Raw genomic sequence first — 22175 nt, 5'->3', positions numbered from 1 at the left:
CCTGCACCGTCTCCCCAAGACACACCATCCTCGCCCTCTCCTCTCCGCGCTTCGCCCTCTCGGCGTAACCCAGGAAACCATAAACAGAAGAAGGCGAAAGTGGCGATGCGATTCCCGAATCCGAATCCGACAGTTTTCCCGTCTTGCCCATTTGATCGTTACTTTTCGGAACTCCTTCCCTCCAAACTTCCATCGGCCGATATCCTCGTTGATCCGGAGTTTTCCGGGCCGTCTCGAGATCGCAAGCGAACTTGGCTTGTTTTAAAGCCGACCATTTCGTTCCGGAGTTCTTGTCGGCGAAGCGAGGAGGATTTACGTTGGGGGCGGCGTGGGGCCGTAGGTGTAAGCCGGGAATCTTTGATGGCTTCGGCGGGGAGGGGTCTGGAGATCGGGAAGATCGGGCGTTAGAACCCAATTAGAAGAGTTTGGTGAGGGTTGCGGAGAGTACAGTGTTAGATTTGTTGATTATTTGAAGCGTGCGTTGCAGACTCGGTCTGCAAACCAGAACTTTCAAGTTACGACCTTTCCGCACCCCTCATAGCGCCCCTCCACCAACCTTTCGGAAAAGCGGCGTCGTTAATCCATCCGGAAGGCGTCGTGAGGCGGACCTGTCGTCCCCCTGGACCCCCGTCTCCAAAATTATGTGGGGGCTCCTTATCATCCAGGCATTCGCCGGACACGGGTCGACGCTTCACTGTTCCCGTTTTCGCGGAGGGTGAATCCCAATCCAGGGAATTGTTGGCAGAACTTGGCGCCCTTAAGGGCGCCACACCTTTGTGTCTAACAAATCTCCGACCCGACATCGCACCAACATCATATCAACCCATCTGTCACTCCCGCTTTATGTGCAGAATTTGGGAAAGTTCATTATCGCGGGGTTAACTTCGGCCGGAACTTCCCAAAGTTTTTAATTTGATAATCACGGGTTAGTCGGACGAGGGTGCAAAGGGCAGACGGGGTCGAGGGATAATTATTATGTGAGAAAAAAATTATGAATGAGCGACCAGAAGCCCCACTATATCCTTGCGAAAAAAATAGTTTTTGACAATTCCATCCATATCACAAAACCGTCTCACATTACCCTATCCATCACAACCCGTAATCTCACCCCTTCCGCCCCCGCACAGGGTATCGCACTTAACCTCAACCGCCCTCCGCCGTAAAATCGCATCCCGCTAAATCCAATAAATCGGCTTACATCTGAAACACAACACAACACCGCCACCACATCTTCATATCGCGTTACGTCGGCCGATTAATCGCGGCTGAAGGGGTGTCGGTCCCCCGGCTCGACTGCGCCATCACCTTCGAGTGAAAGGTGTCAGAAGAGTGACCGCCGCCGCCAGACTGGGGGTGGAACATCCCTTGCAATTCCCGATGCCGGCGTGATGAGTCACGGCCGCGTATGGGAATCCAATTGGAATCCCGTAAGGGTAACTGTTGCGTTGAGGAATCGGGATTGGGACTGAGGCGGTGGTTGTTCATTGCACCACTGTCGATTTTGATCGGGGACTGAATCATCGTCGATTCCGATGACGAATGTCATTTCGGAGTTTTCACGCCGAGCGGATTTTTTCCGTGGGCGGCAGGTGGAGGTGGGGCTATTTCTGGACGCGGGTCAGCGGCTGGACGAGCTTTTCCGATAAATTTTGTGAGATTCCAGAACGGTCTCGAATCTGTTGACGTTTTTAAATGTTGCTCTGTATATTATCGGTCTAAGCAAACTTGCACACCTTGTTTACGTGATTGAGGAGCAATTTAAAATTTAAATTCTCTCTAAAGTTTGTGTAAACTCTTTCCGTATCTACAAAAGCTCTAATCATCCAAGTCTAGCCAGACTAACTTTTTCCGTCGCTGTTTACTTTCCCGATTTCAGTTTCAACAACTTCAATCTTGATTACAAAGAGCCATTTAAGTGGAAACGACCTAATTAAATTTGAGAACGGTAAGCCAGACAATGCAAGGCTTTAAATTTAAAGCGATCGTTGGTGCTAAAATATGTGTTCTGATGGGACATTTGACCACAAACGATCGTGGTGGGGTTGTTCGGCAGCCCGATGCTCAATATTTTGCTTCAGTTAATTTGGAGCGAGAAAGCAATATTTATAAGGGGCGTCGGAGTGGGATATTAAAACGGATGATTTGTGGCCACTTCAAGCATTGAGTTTAGAATGGAATATTGCGATTGCAATTTGTTTTCGACGAAAAGGGGGTGATGTTTGGGAATGTTTTCATTTCGAATTACAACTACGAAAAAGCGAACAAAGTTGTGTGTTGTAAATTTTTATTACTTTGTGAGCGTAAGTTAAATGGCTACTTTTATGTTTTCTGGATGTTTCATGACTCATACTTTCCGTCTATCGGTCTGTCTGCCATCTGTCCGAATTCGTTTATCCCCGTCCAAAAAATTTATGACGTCATCTCAAAATTTTGCCGAATAAATCGTCTTTGAAATATGCAAAATATTATGATTGATGAATTACTTACTCACGATGACTCAAAAAAATTAATAAATGAGTCAGTGTATTGTATTGATTAAAATCAAGAACCACTCACTCCAGGGTTACCATAACAAAATCAAATCTTATAATTTTTCGAAAAATCTCGATTTATTTATCTTCGACCATTTTTTTAGTATCACAATTTTTCGTTTTTTCTTTTTCTCAGTCCTTTTCAACTTTTCAAATTTCAACCTCTAAATTTATCTTATTTATCGATTTTTCAATTTTTCGTTTCCTCAATTTTTCAAGTTCTTAATTTTTTTCATTTTTTCGATTTTATAATTTTTCATTTTATTCAGTTTTTCAAATTATTAAAATTCCTGGGTTTTCCAATTTTAAAATTTTTCAATTTTGCAATTTTTGGATTTTTCAGGAGCCGATTTTCCGATTTATTTCATTTTCAATTTTTCGATTTTACAAGATTTCGTTTTTACGATTTGGCACTTTTTCGATTTTTAAGTTTCTGGGTTTTTAATCTTTCGATTTTTCTACTTTTCATGTCTTCAATTTTTCAGGTTCTTGATTTTCAGTTCTTCTTTTTTTAGATTTTTCAAAATTTACATTTTATACCTTACAATCTTACAATTTTTCAATTTTTTTGTTTTGAAAAGTTGAAAAATCGAAAAACTAAAAGTTACCCAACTTTTAATTTTTCGATTTTTCAATTTTTCGTTTTCTCAGTTTTTCATGTTCGTAATTTTTATTTTTCATTTTTTCGATTTTATAATTTTTCATTTTATTCAGTTTTTCAAATTATTAAAATTCCTGGGTTTTCGAATTTTAAAATTTTTCAATTTTGCAATTTTTGGATTTTTCAGTATCCGATTCCTTTCATTTTCAAGATTTCGTTTTTACGATTTGGCACTTTTTCGATTTTTAAGTTTCTGAGTTTTTAATCTTTCGATTTTTCTACTTTTCATGTCTTCAATTTTTCAGGTTCTTGATTTTCAGTTCTTCAATTTTTAGATTTTTCAAAATTTGCATTTTATACCTTACAATCTTACAATTTTTCCATTTTTTTTTGTTTTGAAAAGTTGAAAAATCGAAAAACTGAAAGTTACCCAACTTTTAATTTTTCGATTTTTCAATTTTTCGTTTTCTCAGTTTTTCAAGTTCGTAATTTTTATTTTTCATTTTTTCGATTTTATAATTTTTCATTTTATTCAGTTTTTCAAGTTATTAAAATTCCTGGGTTTTCCAATTTTAAAATTTTTCAATTTTGCAATTTTTTGATTTTTCAGGAGCCGATTTTCCGATTTCTTTCATTTTCAATTTTTCGATTTTACAAGATTTCGTTTTCACGATTTGGCACTTTTTCAATTTTTAAGTTTCTGAGTTTTTAATCTTTCGATTTTTCTACTTTTCATGTCTTCAATTTTTCAGGTTCTTGATTTTCAGTTCTTCAATTTTTAGATTTTTCAAAATTTACATTTTATACCTTACAATCTTACAATTTTTCCATTTTTTTGTTTTGAAAAGTTGAAAAATCGAAAAACTAAAAGTTACCCAACTTTTAATTTTTCGATTTTTCAATTTTTCGTTTTCTCAGTTTTTCATGTTCGTAATTTTTATTTTTCATTTTTTCGATTTTATAATTTTTCATTTTATTCAGTTTTTCAAATTATTAAAATTCCTGGGTTTTCGAATTTTAAAATTTTTCAATTTTGCAATTTTTGGATTTTTCAGTATCCGATTCCTTTCATTTTCAAGATTTCGTTTTTACGATTTGGCACTTTTTCGATTTTTAAGTTTCTGAGTTTTTAATCTTTCGATTTTTCTACTTTTCATGTCTTCAATTTTTCAGGTTCTTGATTTTCAGTTCTTCAATTTTTAGATTTTTCAAAATTTGCATTTTATACCTTACAATCTTACAATTTTTCAATTTTTTTTTGTTTTGAAAAGTTGAAAAATCGAAAAACTGAAAGTTACCCAACTTTTAATTTTTCGATTTTTCAATTTTTCGTTTTCTCAGTTTTTCAAGTTCGTAATTTTTATTTTTCATTTTTTCGATTTTATAATTTTTCATTTTATTCAGTTTTTCAAGTTATTAAAATTCCTGGGTTTTCCAATTTTAAAATTTTTCAATTTTGCAATTTTTTGATTTTTCAGGAGCCGATTTTCCGATTTCTTTCATTTTCAATTTTTCGATTTTACAAGATTTCGTTTTCACGATTTGGCACTTTTTCAATTTTTAAGTTTCTGAGTTTTTAATCTTTCGATTTTTCTACTTTTCATGTCTTCAATTTTTCAGGTTCTTGATTTTCAGTTCTTCAATTTTTAGATTTTTCAAAATTTACATTTTATACCTTACAATCTTACAATTTTTCCATTTTTTTGTTTTGAAAAGTTGAAAAATCGAAAAACTAAAAGTTACCCAACTTTTAATTTTTCGATTTTTCAATTTTTCGTTTCCTCAGTTTTTCAAGTTCGTAATTTTTATTTTTCATTTTTTCGATTTTATAATTTTTCATTTTATTCAGTTTTTCAAATTATTAAAATTCCTGGGTTTTCCAATTTTAAAATTTTTCAATTTTGCAATTTTTGGATTTTTCAGGAGCCGATTTTCCGATTTCTTTCATTTTCAATTTTTCGATTTTACAAGATTTCGTTTTTACGATTTGGCACTTTTTCGATTTTTAAGTTTCTGGGTTTTTAATCTTTCGATTTTTCTACTTTTCATGTCTTCAATTTTTCAGGTTCTTAATTTTTTTCATTTTTTCGATTTTATAATTTTTCATTTTATTCAGTTTTTCAAATTATCAAAATTCCTGGGTTTTCCAATTTTAAAATTTTTCAATTTTGCAATTTTTGGATTTTTCAGTATCCGATTTTTCGATTTCTTTTATTTTCAATTTTTCGATTTTACAAGATTTCCTTTTTACGATTCCGCACTTTTTCGATTTTTAAGTTTCTGGGTTTTTAATCTTTCGATTTTTCTACTTTTCATGTCTTCAATTTTTCAGGTTCTTGATTTTCAGTTCTTCAATTTTTAGATTATTCAAAATTTACATTTTATACCTTACAACCTTACAATTTTTCCATTTTTTTGTTTTGAAAAGTTGAAAAATCGAAAAACTAAAAGTTACCCAACTTTTAATTTTTCGATTTTTTAATTTTTCGTTTTCGCAGTTTTTCAAGTTCGTAATTTTTATTTTTCATTTTTCCGATTTTATCATTTTTCATTTTATTCAGTTTTTCAAATTATCAAAATTCCTGGGTTTTCCAATTTTAAAATTTTTCAATTTTGCAATTTTTGGATTTTTCAGTACCCGATTTTCCGATTTGTTTCATTTTCAAATTTTCGATTTTACAAGATTTCGTTTTTACGATTTGGCACTTTTTCGATTTTTAAGTTTCTGAGTTTTTAATCTTTCGATTTTTCTACTTTTCATGTCTTCAATTTTTCAGGTTCTTGATTTTCAGTTCTTCAATTTTTATATTTTTCAAAATTTACATTTTATACCTTACAATCTTACAATTTTTCCATTTTTTTGTTTTGAAAAGTTGAAAAATCAAAAAACTAAAAGTTACCCAACTTTTAATTTTTCGCTTTTTCAATTTTTCGTTTTCTCAATTTTTCAAGTTCGTAATTTTTATTTTTCATTTTTTCGATTTTATAATTTTTCATTTTATTCAGTTTTTCAAATTATTAAAATTCCTGGGTTTTCCACTTTTAAAATTTTTCAATTTTGTAATTTTTGGATTTTTCAGGAGCTGATTTTCCGATTTCTTCCATTTTCAATTTTTCGATTTTACAAGATTTCGTTTTTACGATTTGGCACTTTTTCGATTTTTAAGTTTCTGAGTTTTTAATTTTTCGATTTTTCTACTTTTCATGTCTTCAATTTTTCAGGTTCTTGATTTTCAGTTCTTCAATTTTTAGATTCTTCAAAGTTTCCATTTTATACCTTACAATCTTACAATTTTTCCATTTTTTTGTTTTGAAAAGTTGAAAAATCGAAAAATTAAAAATCGAAAAACTAAAAATCTGTAAAAATTGAAAAATCGAAAAACTGAAAAGAGAAAAATTGCAAAATCGAAAAATTATAAAATCGTCGAAATATTGTGAATGGAAAAGTTGAAAAATTAAATACTGAGAAATTGAAAAATAAAAATTGAAAAAATAAATCCAATACATAATTGAAAAAAGAAAAATTCTAAAATCGTAAAATTGAAAAGGTGAAAAATTTTTTAAATTATAATTATTATTACATATTTTAAATGCATATGCAAATCAAAAATTTAACTAGAGATTAAAAATTGAAAACTCGACAAACTGAAAAGTTTTAACTTGAAAAACAAAATCGAAAAAAAAATCGAAAAATGAAAAAATTCAAAAATTTCACATTGAAAAAGAAAAATTATAAAATAAAAACATCAAAAAACCGAAAATTTGAAGAAATAAATAAAATAAAAAACTGAAACGAAAATTGAAAATTGAAAAATCTAAAAACCGAAACATCTAAAAGTTGGAAAATCGAAAATTCGATGAGTTGAACATCGTAAAATTGAAGGAACAAAAAAAATGAAAAATTGAAAAAATGTAAAAATAAAGAAAATAAAAAATCAGAACGAAAAATTACACAATTTAAAATTAAAGCATCGAAAAATTGAAGAAGCAAAAAAAAATTAAAAATCGAAAAGCCGCAAAGCGAAAAATTGAAGAAATGAAAACTGAAAAAACAAAAAATCGAAACATTGAAAAATCGAATAATTGAAGAAATAAAGAAAATAAAAAACTGAAACGCACGTCTAAAAATAGAAAATTTTAAAACTATGGAAAATTGAAAAGTTGAAAAATTTAAGCTTGAAAACTCGAAAAATTATTAATTGGAAACCTGAAGAAACAAAAAAAAAAGAAAAATTGAAAATTGAAGAAATTTTAAATCGAAACATTGAAGAAATGAAAAAAAATGAAAATTCAAAAGTCGCCAATCGAAAAATTGAAGAAATTTAAATTGAAAAAACAAAAATCGAAACATTGAAAAATTGAATAATTGAAAATACCAAATAAAAAACCGAAACAAAAAATTGACAATTTTAAAAGTATGGAAAATTGAAAAGCTGAAAAATTTAAGCTGGAAGACTCAAAAAATTATCAATCGAAAACCCGAAGAAACAAAAAAGAAAAATTGAAATAATTAAAACTGAAGAAACAAAAAATTATAAAATCAGAAAATTGAAAAATTGAAAAAATGTAAAAACAAAGAAAATAAAAAATCAAAACGAAAAATTGCACATCGAAGAATCGAAAAATTGAAAAAGAAAACTCGAAAAATTTTAAAGCGAAAAATTTCTGAATTTAAAAATCAAAACGAAAAATTGAAAAATTAAAAATTGAAAACTGGAGAAATGAAAAAAAATTATAATTTAAAAGTCGCAAATCGAAAAATTGAAGAAATTTAAACTGAAAAAACAAAAATCGAAACATTGAAAAATTGTATAATTGAAAATACAAAATAAAAAACTCAAACAAAACAAAACTAAAAATCTGTAAAAATTGAAAAATCGAAAAACTGAAAAAAGAAAAATTGCAAAATCGAAAAATTGCAAATCGAAGCATTGAAAAAACAAAAAATTGAAACTTTGGAAAACTAAAAATCTAGAAAATTGGAAAGATAAAAACACGAATCGAATCGAACACCCAAAAATTGTAAAAGCGAAAAATTATAAAATCGTCGAAATATTGTGAATGGAAAAGTTGAAAAATTAAATATTGAGAAATTGAAAAAAAATCTAAAAAATAAATCCAATACATAATTGAAAAAGGAAAAATTCTAAAATCGTAAAATTGAAAAAGTGAAAAATTTAACTACAGACTAAAAATTGAAAACTCCAGAAACTGAAAAATTTTAACTTGAAAAGAAACAAAATCTAAAAAAAGAAAAATCGAAAAATTGAAAAAATTCAAAAATTTCGCATTGAAAAAGAAAAATTATAAAATCAAAACATTAAAAAACCGAAAAATTGAAGAAATAAATAAAATAAAAAACTGAAACGAAAATTGCAAATCGAAAAATTGAAAAATCGAAAAATTCAAAAATTGAAAATTGAAAAAACTAAAAACATCGTAAAATTGAAGGAACAAAAAAAATGTAAAAATTAAGAAAATAAAAAATCGGAACGAAAAATTACACAATTTAAAATTAAAGCATCAAAAAATTGAAAAAAAGATCGAATAATTGAAGAAATAAAGAAAATAAAAAACTGAAACGCACATCTAAAAATTGAAAATTTTAAAAGTATGGAAAATTGAAAAGTTGAAAAATTTAAGCTTGAAAACTCGAAAAATTATTAATCGGAAACCTGAAGAAACAAAAAAAATGAAAAATTGAAGAAACAAAAAATTGAAAAATGTAATTGAAATTCAGGAAACAAAAAATTGAAGAAATTAAAATTGAAAAAACAAAAAATCGAAAAATTGAAAAAATGTAAAAATAAAGAAAATAAAAAATTCAAACGAAAAAGTGAAAAATTAAAAACTGAAAACTGGAGAAATTTTAAATCGAAAAATTGAAGAAACAAAAAAAATGAAAATTTAAAAGTCGCAGATCGAAAAATTGAAGAAATTTAAACTGAAAAAACAAAAATCTAAACATTGAAAAATAGAATAATTGAAAATACAAAATAAAAAACCGAAACCAAAAATTGCATAATCTAAAAATTGACAATTTTAAACATATGGAAAATTGAAAATCTGAAAAATTTAAGTTTCAAAACTCGAAAAATTATCAATCGAAAACCTGAAGAAATAAAAAAAAGAAAAATTGAAATAATTAAAACTGAAGAAACAAAAATTTATAACATCGGAATATTGAAAAATTGAAAAAATGTAATAACAAAGAAAATAAAAAATCGAAACGAAAAATTGCACATCTAAGAATCGAAAAATTGCAAAATATAAAAATTGAAGAAACAAAAAAGAAATTAAAAATTTGAAAGTCGTAAATCGAAAAATTGAAACTAAAAAAACAAAAAATCGAAACATTCAAAAATCTGAAAAGCTGAAAAATTTAAGCTTCAAAACTCGAAAAATTATTATTAATCGAAAACCTGAAAAAACAAAAAAAAGAAAAATTGAACAATTACCAATTGAAAAATTGGCGAAACGAAAAATTGAAATAACTGACACTGAAGAAACAAAAAATTATAAAATCGGAACATTGAAAAATTGAAAAAATTAAAGAAAATAAAAAATCGAAACAAAAAATTGCACATCGAAGAATCGAAAAATTTTAATTTAAAACTGAAAACTCGAGAAATTTTAAAGCAAAAAATTTCAGAATTTAAAAATTGAAGAAACAAAAAAAATTAAAAATCGAAAGTCGCAAATCGAAAAATTGAAGAAATTAAAACTGAAAAAAGAAAAAATCGAACCATTGAAAAATCGAATAATTCAAGAAATAAGAAAATAAAAACCTGAAACGCACATCTAAAAATTGAAAATTTTAAAAGTATGGAAAATTAAAAAGTTGAAAAATTTATGCTTGAAAACTCAAAAAATTATTAATCGGAAACCTGAAGAAACAAAAAAAAAATAAAAAATTGAACAATTGAAGAAACAAAAAATTGAAAAATGTAATTGAAATTCAGGAAACAAAAAATTGAAGAAATTGAAACTGAAAAAACAAAAAATCGCAAAAATTGAAAAAATGTAAAAATTGAAAACTGGAGAAATTTTAAATCGAAAAATTGAAAAAACAAAAAAAATTAAAATTTAAAAGTCGCAAATCGACAAATTGAAGAAATTTAAACTGAAAAAACAAAAATCGAAATATTGAAAAACCAAAATAAAAAATTGCATAATAATTTAAAAACTGACAATTTTAAAAGTATAGAAAATTGAAAAGCTGAAAAATTTAAGCTGAAAACTCGAAAAATTATCAGTCGAAAACCTGAAGAAACAAAAAAAAGAAAAATTGAAGTAATTAAAACTGAAGAAACAAAAATTTATAAAATCGGAATATTGAAAAATTGAAAAAATGTAAAAACAAAGAAAATAAAAAATCGAAACGAAAAATTGCACATCTAAGAATCGAAAAATTGCAAAATATAAAAATTGAAGAAACAAAAAAGAAATTAAAAATTGAAAAGTCGTAAATCGAAAAATTGAAACTAAGAAAACAAAAAATCGAAACATTGAAAAATCGTATAATTGAAGAAATAAAGAAAATAAAAAACCGAAACGAAAAAAATCTAAAAATTGAAAATTTTAAAAATACGGAAAATTGAAAAGCTGAAAAATTTAAGTTTGAAAACTCAAAAAACTATCAATTGAAAACCTGAAGAAATTAAAAAAAAGAAAAATTGAAATAATTAAAACTGAAGAAAGAAAACTGAAAACTCGAGAAATTTTAAAGCGAAAAATTGCAAAATATAAAAATTGAAAAAACAAAAAAGAAATTAAAAATTGAAAAGTCGTAAATCGAAAAATTGAAACTAAAAGAACAAAAAATCGAAACATTGAAAAATTGTATAATTGAAGAAATAAAGAAAATAAAAAACCGAAACGAAAAAAATCTAAAAATTGAAAATTTTAGAAGTATGGAAAATTGAAAAGCTGAAAAATTTATAACTGAAAACTCGAAAAATTATTAATCGAAAACCTGAAACAACAAAAAAAAGAAAAATTGAAATAATTAAAACTGAAGAAACGAAAATTTATAAAATCGGAATATTGAAAAATGGAAAAAATGTAAAAACAAAGAAAATAAATAATCGAAACGAAAAATTGCACATCTAAGAATCGAAAAATTGCAAAATATAAAAATTGAAGAAACAAAAAATAACCAATTGAAAAATTGGAGAAACGAAAAATTGAAATAATTGACACTGAAGAAACAAAAAATTATAAAATCGGAACATTGAAAAATTGAAAAAACGTAAAAAGAAAGAAAATAAAAAATCGAAACGAAAAATTGCAATTCGAAGAACCGAAAAATTGAAAAATAAAAATTGAAAACTAGCAGAAATTTTAAATCGAAAAATTGCAAAAATTAAAAATTGAAGAAACAAAGAAAACTAAAACTTGAAAAGCCGCAAATCGAAAAATTGAAGAAATTAAAACTGAAAAAACAAAAATTAGAATAATTGAAGAAATTAAGAAAATAAAAAACCGAAACGAAAAATTGCAAAACCTAAAAATTTGAATTTTTAAATGTATGGAAAATTGAAATGCTGAAAAATTTAAACTTGAAAAATCGAAAACCAAGTCAAAAAAGCTGCGAAAGTGTTATTTACGTCATTGGTTTTTATCTTCGACCAAATTTGTATACATATTTGTGATTAAAAAGGGTGTCATACCGGGTGCCGCCCTCAGTCCTCATATTTTTCATCTTGTTTAAAAACGACATTAAAAGTACAACACCGCCCTCAAAAACCCTTCGCGCGTCTACAAAAAAATCAGCCCTCTTTCATTCCACATTTCCACTTACCCTCCAAAATTTAAACACTCGCACCACCCCACAATTTCCCAGAACGACTAAAACCGGCACTAAGTACATCCTCGTCTGAAAAAAGCCCCATAACAATATTATTACAACAACCTGAGCACTTTCTCCCCAATTAACTTGATAACAAAATGCAAATCTCGTCTGAGGTCCTACCGAAACGACAGAACGAACGGCTCTATAAAGCGGAATTGGCGTAATTTAAGCTGAAGGCTCAATGCGACGTCCAAACACAATTTAGTCCTGTTCTGGAGAGAGTGCAACACAGCACACTCATAATTCAGCAGATAAGCCCTGCAGGTACACCTCTGTAGTACGCCGCCCCCGTTTTAATTACATGCACCGATCTGGCCCCAGGCCGGGGCAACGCTCGAAATGGGAGTTCTGGGGACGGCGTCGAAAGCGCTTCTGAGAACTCGGGACTAATTTGATTTATTGAAAAAAAGTGTACAGCGAACAGAGGTTAAGTTTCCCCCGCAGTCTGCGGTAAGCAACATTTTTTCTAGTTTTGACGACGAAAACTCGGATTTCGAACAGGCGAGTGCAGCAGAAAGCACGTCTTCGCAGTATGGATTTGCCATTAAAAGCGCAGCGATGGCGCATGTTCCGGACGCACGTGTTCGAGATCCAGAATATGGTGTTGGTGTCGGGATAAAAGGCGCAAGGAGAGGAGAAAAGAAACCCAAACATTGCCACTACGGCAGACTGCGTGACGGCAGTTTTACGTCTTCGTTCCCCATCTGCATAAAAGTGGTTATCTGCAGGAGTGGAAGTTCCGCATCGGAATTACAGATGGAAATGGCGGCAATAAATTCCAGACACGGCTTGTCGACGTCTACCTGAATGCAGGTGTTTGGAAGGATTGGAGTAAATGTGGTGTTTGAGAGGCGTGCGAACAGTATTTGTTTATTTGGCGTCGGGACGAGGAAATGAGTAGAAAAGGAATTTAAGAGGCGAACTTACTTGGATTGTCTCCTGGGGGCTGTATTTTCGTTGGTCCGTGGACATGCTGACTCCATTCTAGTAGGGACTCTGCAAAAAAGGAAAGACGTGTAGGGAAACACTCGGAAAGTAACAACATCGAACCATTCTTCTTTAGGTGTAATATAAATAAGTTTTCTTTATTTATATTAAAAATATCGTGCTAAAATAATAATAGTTTAATGTATGTATTTTAACTTTTATTTTGTTTTGAAAAAAAAACAACATAAAACTTAATAATGTCGCATTATGCATACAACAAGACAGTTTCAACGCAATAAAACTTGAACAAATTATTTTGTTTTGCACTGCCCCATTAAATTTTAATACATAGTCGCTAAATCAACATAAAAAACCACCATAACAAATAAAAATCAACATATTTCACCGGAACTACTCGTATCATGTTGTAACTTAAGGCTCCTCCTTACAGTCACGCCACTTCCAATATCATCCTTACTATAGCACTTGAAGACTTGTGCGACATATCTACTTGTTCGTAATATAAAAATCTTCAAGGAAATAGTTTTTATATTGCATTAAAGGGTTTCGTTTTTTTAATAAAAAATAAAAACAGAAAAACTTATTTATCTCTTTGAGCCAAAACTATAACGTATTTTGGCTTAAAAAAAATCTGACAGTGTAGATAATATTATTGCTCACCTGGGAGTAAAAATAATTTTTTCGTTAAACTATCCATTTTTTAGTTATTGTTGATTAAAGCAAGACCTAAAAGGACGAAAAATCAAAAACTAAAAATCGAAAAATCAAAACACCCAAAAATCGAAATATTAAAAAACCAAAATATTAAAATATCTGAAAATTGAAAATCCAGAATTTGAAAAATTCTCAATATTCAAATCCTGAAAAAATGAGTATTGAAAACTTGAAAAATTGAGATTAAAAAATTGTAAAATAGAAAAATGTAAAATTTGAAAAATCCAAAAATTGAGAAATAAAAGAAAAGAAAAATCAAAAATTTAAAAATTCGAAAAATTGAAAAATTAAAATATCGAAAAATTGAAGAATTGGGAAATCGAAACACCAAAAAAATCAAAAAAACAAAAATCTAAAATTCAAAAATCAAAAATTGAACACTCTAAAAGCCAAAAAGTCGAGAAATCGAAACATTGGAATGTTCAAAAACTGAAACATTGAGAAATCAAAACATCAACAGTAGAGGAGTCAAAAAATCAAATTAGACCAAAATTGAAAAATGAGAAAGTTAATAATTGAAAAATTGAAACATTATAAATGAAAAAAAAATCGGTAAACCGAAAAATTGAAAAATCTAAAAATCGAGAAATTGAACGATCTAAAAATTAAACAATTTAAAAATCGAAGAATTGGAAAACCAAAAAATCGAAACCGAGAACTTGAAAAATCGAATAATCGACAAATCAGAACATCAAGGAAAACAAAAAAATTAACGGAAAATCTAGAACTTAAAAATTGAAAAATTAAAATACCTATCGAAAAATTGAAAAACCGAGAAATCGAAACATCAAAAAATGGAAAAATTGAAGAACCGAAACATTGCAAAATCCCAGAACTGAAATACTGAAAAACTGAAAAATGGAAAGAAAATTGAAGAATCGGAAAAGTGAAAAAATCTAAAATAAAAATATTAAAAAACCGAAAAATTGAAGAAATAAATAAAATAAAAAACTAAAACGAAAATTGCAAATCGGAAAATTAAAAAATCGAAAAATTCAAAAATTGAAAATTGAAAAAACTGAAAACCGAAACATCCAAAACTTGGAAAATGGAAAATTCGATGAGTGAAAAATTACATAATTTAAAATTAAAGCATCGAAAAGTTGAAAAAGCAAAAAAAAAATTAAAAATCGAAAAGCCGCAAAGCGAAAAATTGAAGAAATGAAAACTGAAAAAACAAAAAATCGAATAATTGAAGAAATAAAGAAAATAAAAAACTGAAACGCACATCTAAAAATTGAAAATTTAAAAAGTATGGAAAATTGAAAAGTTGAAAAATTTAAGCTTGAAAACTCGAAAAATTATTAATCGGAAACCTGAAGAAACAAAAAAAAATGAAAAATTGAAAAATTGAAGAAACAAAAAATTGAAGAAATTAAAACTGAAAAAACAAAAAATCGCAAAAATTGAAAAAATATAAAAACTGAAAATTAGAGAAATTTTAAAGCGAAAAATTGAAGAAACAAAAAAAATGAAAATTTAAAAGTGCAAATCGAAAAATTGAAGAAATTTAAACTGAAAAAACAAAAATCGAAACATTGAAAAATCGAATAATTGAAAATACAAAATAAAAAACCGAAACAAAAAATTGCATAATCTAAAAATTGACAATTTTAAACATATGGAAAATTAAAAAGCTGAAAAATTTAAGTTTGAAAACTCGAAAAATTATCAATCGAAAACCTGAAGAAATTAAAAAAAAAGAAAAATTGAAATAATTAAAACTGAAGAAACAAAAATTTATAAAATCGGAATATTGAAAAATTGAAAAAATGTAAAAACAAAGAAAATAAAAAATCGAAACGAAAAATTGGACATCTAAGAATCGAAAAATTGCAAAATATAAAAATTGAAGAAACAAAAAAGAAATTAAAAATTGAAAAGTCGTAAATCGAAAAATAGAAACTAAAAAAACAAAAAATCGAAACATTCAAAAATCTGAAAATCTGAAAAATTTAAGCTTCAAAACTCGAAAAATTATTATTAATCGAAAACCTAAAAAAGCAAAAAAAAAGAAAAATTGAACAATTACCAATTGAAAAATTGGCGAAACGAAAAATTGAAGTAACTGACACTGAAGAAACAAAAAATTATAAAATCGGAACATTGAAAAATTGAAAAAATTAAAGAAAATAAAAAATTGAAACAACAAATTGCACATCGAAGAATCGAAAAATTTTAATTTAAAACTGAAAACTTGAGAAATTTTAAAGCGAAAAATTTCAGAATTTAAAAATTGAAGAAACAAAAAAAAAATAAAAATCGAAAAGTCGCAAATCGAAAAATTGAAGAAATGAAAACTGAAAAAAACAAAAAATCGAAACATTGAAAAATCGAATAATTGAAGAAATAAAGAAAATATAAAACTGAAACGCACATCTAAAAATTGAAATTTTTAAAAGTATGGAAAATTGAAAAGTTGAAAAATTTAAGCTTGAAAACTGGAAAAATTATTAATCGGAAACCTGAAGAAACAAAAAAAAATTAAAAATTCAAAAATTGAAGAAACAAAAAATTGAAAAATGTAATTGAAATTCAGGAAACAAAAAATTGAAGAAATTAAAACTGAAAAAGCAAAAAATCGAAAAATTGAAAACACGTAAAAATAAAGAAAATAAAAATCGAAACGAAAAATTGAAAAATATAAAAATTGAAGAAACAAAAAAGAAATTAAAAATCGAAACATTCAAAAATCTGAAAAGCTGAAAAATTTAAGCTTCAAAACTCGAAAAATTATTATTAATCGAAAACCTGAAAAAACAAAAAAAAAAAGAAAAATTGAACAATTACCAATTGAAAAATTGAACGATCTAAAAATTAAACAATTTAAAAATCGAAGAATTGGAAAACCAAAAAATCTAAACCGAGAACTTGAAAAATCGAATAATCGACAAATCAAAATATCAAGGAAAACTAAAAAATTAACGGAAAATCTAGAACTTAAAAATTGAGAAATTAAAATACCTATCGAAAAATTGAAAAACCGAGAAATCGAAACATCAAAAAATGGAAAAATTGAAGAACCGAAACATTGCAAAATCCCAGAACTGAAATACTGAAAAACTGAAAAACGGAAGGAAAATTGAAAAATCGAGAAAGTGAAAAAATTTAAAACTGAAATCTTGAAAAACTGAAAAATGGAAAGAAAATTGAAGAATCGGAAAAGTGGAAAAATCCAAAACTGAAACATTGAAAAATTCAGAAATCGAAAAATTGAAAAATCACAATTGAAGAAAGAATTGAAAAATCAAGAAATAGAGAAATGAGAAAATCAAAAAATCAGTTAATCGAAAAATTGAGAAATCGAAAAATTTAGGAACGTCAAAAATTGAAAACTGAAAAATAAAAAAAATTAAAAATCGTAAAACTGAAACATCGGAAAATTGAGAAATCGAAAAATGAAGACATTCGAGAAACCGAAAATATGAAGAATCGAGAAATCGAAGAATCGATAAATTGAAAAATCCCAACAGTAATATGTCGAAAAATTGAGAAATCGAAATCGAGCAAAACTGAAGTATCGTAGCGTTAATAAATTGAAAAACTGAAAATTTAAAAAAAAAATCGTATCAAAAACTAAAAATTAAAAAAATCGAGAAATTGAACAATAAAAAAATCAAAACATTGAAATCCCAGTAAGTTGATAAATAGGAAAATTTAAAAAACAAAAATTTTAAAAATCCAAGAATTGAACAACAAAAAAAGTCTAAGCCTGAAAATCGAATGATCGAGCACTCAAAACGTTAAAGAAAACAAAAAATCTAAAATTTAAAAATTCGACAAATTGAAAAATCATGGAACTGAAAAATCGAAAAGTCGAGATAGTGAGAAATCTAAAAATCTAAAACTTTAAAAACCGAAAAATTAAAATATCGAAAAATTTAAAAACCGAGAAAACAATATCAAAAATTTGAAAAATTGAAGAAACGAAATATTGCAAAATTCCAAAGCTGAAATATTGAAAAACCTAAAAATGGAAGGAAAATTAAAGAATCGAAACAGTGAAAAAATCCCAAACTGAAACATTGAAAAATGGAGAAATGGGAAAATCAAAAAAATCGCTCTAAAGAGTTTAGACAGTACTTCCCTCGCTATCAGAAACGTGACGACTGCTTGTCTATTATGTTTTTTTTTTTACATTATATTTCAAAACATTCGGTTTTGTAGTTCCTGATTAAATCAATAAAATGAATTTGCGGATTCATTAAATTTTTTGAGTCACCCTATATATCCGAATCCAAAAAATATGAATGGGATGATAAATTACAAGAAGAGACTCTTCATATTTTGTACATTTTAGATAGGATTTATTCAGCAAAATGTTGAGGTGACGTCATGAATTTTTTAGAGGGGATAAGTAAATATATTGTGATTAAAACGGTCCTGGTTTAATAACAAAAAAATATTGTTCGCGTATGAAACAAGCTCGTCTTAGACAAAGTATTCGTAAAAAAAATATTTCGTAAAAAATGTACGTATGCTGGTCCCGATTGCGATTATGGTTTAAATATTTTTTAGATAATCCTGACATGGATGTAGAAACATTTGTGACAGCCAAAGAGGTTTTTTTGAGAAAATTATCTTTGAATTTAGACCAAATTGAAATAGACACTAGGGAACAGGCACATTTGGGCAAAAGAAAGAGAAATTAGAGTTACGGCTTCAAGTTTTGAACAAACTTAGACCGACCACAACAACAGCTAAAACTGTGGAGTCTCTCTTGTACAGTACATTTAAAAGTAATAGTCATACATACTATGGACAACAAAATAAGGAAAAAGCTGTCAAGTGTTTTGAAATAAATAAAAATATAAAAACTGAACGGTGTGTCTTTATTTTAAAACAATTTCCTTACTTGGCAGCTGGTCCAGACAGGGTTCTAGAGGATAGAAGTGCATTAGTCGAAATTAAATGCCCTTCAAAATCGCAAGATTTGTCTCCCGAAGAAGTGGTTAGAAAAAAAAATAATCAAATTTTGTACATTTCAAGTCCAGGGATAAATGCTTGTTACGGGTATTTCACAAGTTTATTTTGTTGTATGGACACCCAAAGGAATAAATATAGAAAAAATTTATAAAGATGAAGAAATATATGTAAAAAGATGTCAGATAAACTTGGCAGATTTTACTTTGGCGCATTATTGCCCAAAATAATTGATTTAGGAAGAAATAGGAAGAGCCTTTGCCAGAGATTTTTTTTAAATAAATAAAATTTGTTTCTATTTTTTTATGTACTTTAATAATTTATTAGGAGTACATTTTTCATCACCAAGACTTGCATATTTTTATTATAAATATATTTTGAAAATGATCTGTCGACAAATGAAAACATATACGAGCACTTTTTTCAAGTAAACAATGAAGGGAGAAGTTGCTGGGCGTAGAGCTTTTTAAAACACCTCCTTTCTGGGATAAGTAGTAGATACACTTAGCTACTTATACGTGTTAAACAAAAGCTGTATTTTATATATTTTTATTATTATGATAAATATGTTTATTAGTTTTATTAATTAACAAAGCAAAATATATATTAATAATAATATTACAATGAGTTTTTAGTAATCATGTGTATTGAATTCAGGATCCTGAGTGGAGTAAAAATATTATAGTTCCCCAGTTTTAATTCGGTTTTATGATAGTACCTCATTGTGTAAAAGTTCATTTCCTTAACAATAGATTACTACGGCCGGTCCTGGCGGCTTGTTATAAAACTGAGTTCCTTGCCATAAATTAGAAAAATCAGCCGAGAACTCTAACAATCAGCTTATGGTAGAGCAGGCGGTAAGGGTTTTACCTGGAAAGTCGCTTCCGTAAATTTTAGTGGCGCTCCTATCGGCAAAGCACTGAACTAACTGCTCAAATTCTGTCGAATTGATACCCATTTTTTTCAATAATTGTTAGTTTTTGTTAAAAACTCTGCTAACCAATAGATCATTAATTTTCCTCTGATATTCCTGTTAAAATTATTCGACGTATTTTGCATTAATTTGTGGTATATTTTGATTTTAATAAACACATTATTATTTAAACAAATTGTACCACTAACAAACATTTAATGACTCTGCGCCCTGTAAAAAGTGATGTTTTATCCATGTGCGAATTTTCAAGCGATTCTATGATGGTTATGACTCAAAAAACTTGAAAAGAAAACATACAATGTGCTTTTTTTACGATATTTCTCAGCCATATTTTTTTAGTTGATTGAACTGGTCTCTGCGCTCTAGAATATGAAAAAAGCTGCAGTTTGATGTATGATACATCTATATTAATATCATTTTTTCATACAAAAAACCAAAAAAATATTATACCTCGTCTAGCGAGTCCCCTTAAGGGTTGATGTGAATTTGGAAGGGTGCGGTTATAAACGAGTTAGATGAACGTGACAGACATACGCCAACGTTCAATCAATCGAAAACACAATATAAACAAAGCGGCACAAAAAATAAGACTTGGGTCGATGCAAAATTAACACCCGAGGAAAGCAATCCGAACCCCTACAACCACCCATACCGCCTTCCACACATACATATTTTTTAATTAACGCTCTTGCCGTGGGCATTTGTCACTTTCAGCCCGACAAGCAATTACCTTTAAAACCGCACTGTTCGAACAACTAAAATTAAATTGAACACGAGTAAGAAGACGCTCTCGTAAATAAAAACTAAAACGCTTTTAAGCACTTACGAGTTTCAGCCGCTCCACACAAATAGCATTAGGAGGTAAGAGAACGTGCGTGGGCCACATGTGGTACTGTCAAAGGTACTTCCGGTTTGGCTTGTCCAGGTGGTGTAATTAGAGATCGATATACGTTGTACGTACAGGGCTAAGGTTTTACTGTCGAAAAAATGATTATGACATTCTTTAAAAGTTCCCAAACTTTAGCTGGATTTAATTATCATCCGAACTGATTTGTGTTTAATTTAAATGAGTGGATGACACGGTATTGATTAAAATCTGCGAAAAAAAGAGAGTTCAAGTGAAGTTAATTGCGGTTGTGAGTTTCCAGAACAAAAACAACTTCGAAGAAGTTTCCAGCTAAATGAGTTATTATCTTTTTTACTCCCTGCGAGTTGATGTCTGATCCCTTATCTTTTTTCTCACGGAAAGTGATGTAGCACGGTCGACAATCCAACAAGATTTATATATTTTGTAATTAATCATATCTATGCGCTCACGCGACTGTTAATAAGCCGGAACAGTAGTATGGTGGTAATGAGATTTTTTGTCAGAGCAAGGGAAACTATTGTGAGAGTCGAACAGACAGGTATATAGCGTGTAATGGTGGAAATCGGATTTTTATCACTCAAAGTATGTAAAATAACTGCATAAAACATAAAGGCTGTTTACAAAAAATTTACATAAAAAATAAAACCATTATTTTTGTGCAATACGAGACACTTGGTCGTGGTCGACTATAAAAGCCCGACTGTTCACTGTTTTCTTTAGTTACGAAAAGTTCTTCAACCATGTTCAAGTACCTAAAGGTGAGTTATTTTTTCATTCTGAACTATTTTTCTCTGTTTTTCCAATTCGTTTTCATTTTCTTGGCCTCATTTTAGTTTTAAAAAGTGAGTATTTCACTCACCAGTTATATATGTTTCTTAGATTTCCGTTGCCCTTGCCTTCTGGATGTCCAGCTTTCTTGTAGCTGTCCGTGCACGAGATGAAACAACTACTACTACAGAGGAACCAACTATTTGAAGACGTAGGAGAATTAAAAAACCATTTATTACTGACAATGCTAACGAAAAGGCCATGCGACTGCACCACCTAAATCAAAATTTGCACTGGTATTAAGTTAACTACAAACATAAAATTTAAAGCACACTTCTAGCGTTTTATTATTACTATTTTTGCTCCAACACACTCCCGAATTATCCAAATTTTGATCATTTTTTTGTAAAAGTTAGTGAAGTTTAGCTTTTTTCTAGTTTTATGAGCAAACAGTTGCCCCGCCCACCCACCCCTTCGTCATTCCAGTGACTACTCTTAATATTGTTCAGTTCTATCGTAGCAAGTTTTAGCCCCGCCCACCCACCCGTTATTTTCTTGGAAGATATGTCACTTACCAAAATCAGTCTTTTCTTATCAAGTACCAGCCCGCCCACCCACCCTCTATTTTCTTAGAAGGTATATCATTTGCACAATCAGTCTTGTCTTAGCGAATACTAGCGCCACCACCCTTTATTTTTTAAAGAATATGGCATTTACCAAAATCAGTCTTACGTTAACAAGTACTAGCCCCGCCCTATATTGTCTTAGAAGGTTTGTAATTTGCCGCAGTCAGTTTTATTTTAGCCAGTACTAGCCAAGATAAAAATGATTTTGACAAATGACATATCCTTTAAGAAAAGAGAGAGGGGTGGGCGGGGCTGGTACTTGATAAGAAAAATTGATTTTGGCAAATGACATACCCTCTAATAAAAGAGAGGGTGGGTGGTTGGGCCTAGTATTTGCTAACAAGATAAGACTGATTTTGGAAAATGAGATATGACTTAAATGACGTATACCAAAAAATAAAAAAAAAA

At 28.8% G+C, this 22175-nt stretch overlaps 1 protein-coding gene and 1 long non-coding RNA gene across 3 annotated transcripts in view; one reads left to right on the top strand and one right to left on the bottom strand.

Annotated features, from left to right (window-relative positions):
• Sick (sickie) overlaps nucleotides 1–220 on the bottom strand; it is a 273720-nt gene extending 273500 nt beyond the window's left edge. For both annotated transcript variants that reach the window (XM_064050449.1, XM_064050450.1), the window contains exon 1: nucleotides 2–220. In XM_064050449.1, the coding sequence (XP_063906519.1) occupies nucleotides 2–193 (192 nt within the window). In that variant the 5' untranslated portion in view covers nucleotides 194–220. The remainder of the gene's footprint in view (nucleotide 1) is intronic.
• Nucleotides 221–21048: 20828 nt separating this feature from the next.
• LOC135124749 (uncharacterized) lies at nucleotides 21049–21474 on the top strand. Its single transcript, XR_010279827.1, has 2 exons — nucleotides 21049–21131; nucleotides 21253–21474. It is a non-coding gene; the product is annotated as an uncharacterized LOC135124749 (long non-coding RNA).
• Nucleotides 21475–22175: the final 701 nt, after the last annotated feature.

Source organism: Zophobas morio, unplaced genomic scaffold (genome assembly GCF_036711695.1).
Source record: "Zophobas morio isolate AGI-343-1 ecotype UQ-CSIRO unplaced genomic scaffold, CSIRO_AGI_Zmor_V1 ptg000008l, whole genome shotgun sequence".
In the NCBI taxonomy this organism is placed as follows: domain Eukaryota; kingdom Metazoa; phylum Arthropoda; class Insecta; order Coleoptera; family Tenebrionidae; genus Zophobas; species Zophobas morio.
The sequence above is the reverse complement of the archived record's forward strand: the minus strand, read 5'-3'. Positions and strand labels throughout refer to the sequence as shown.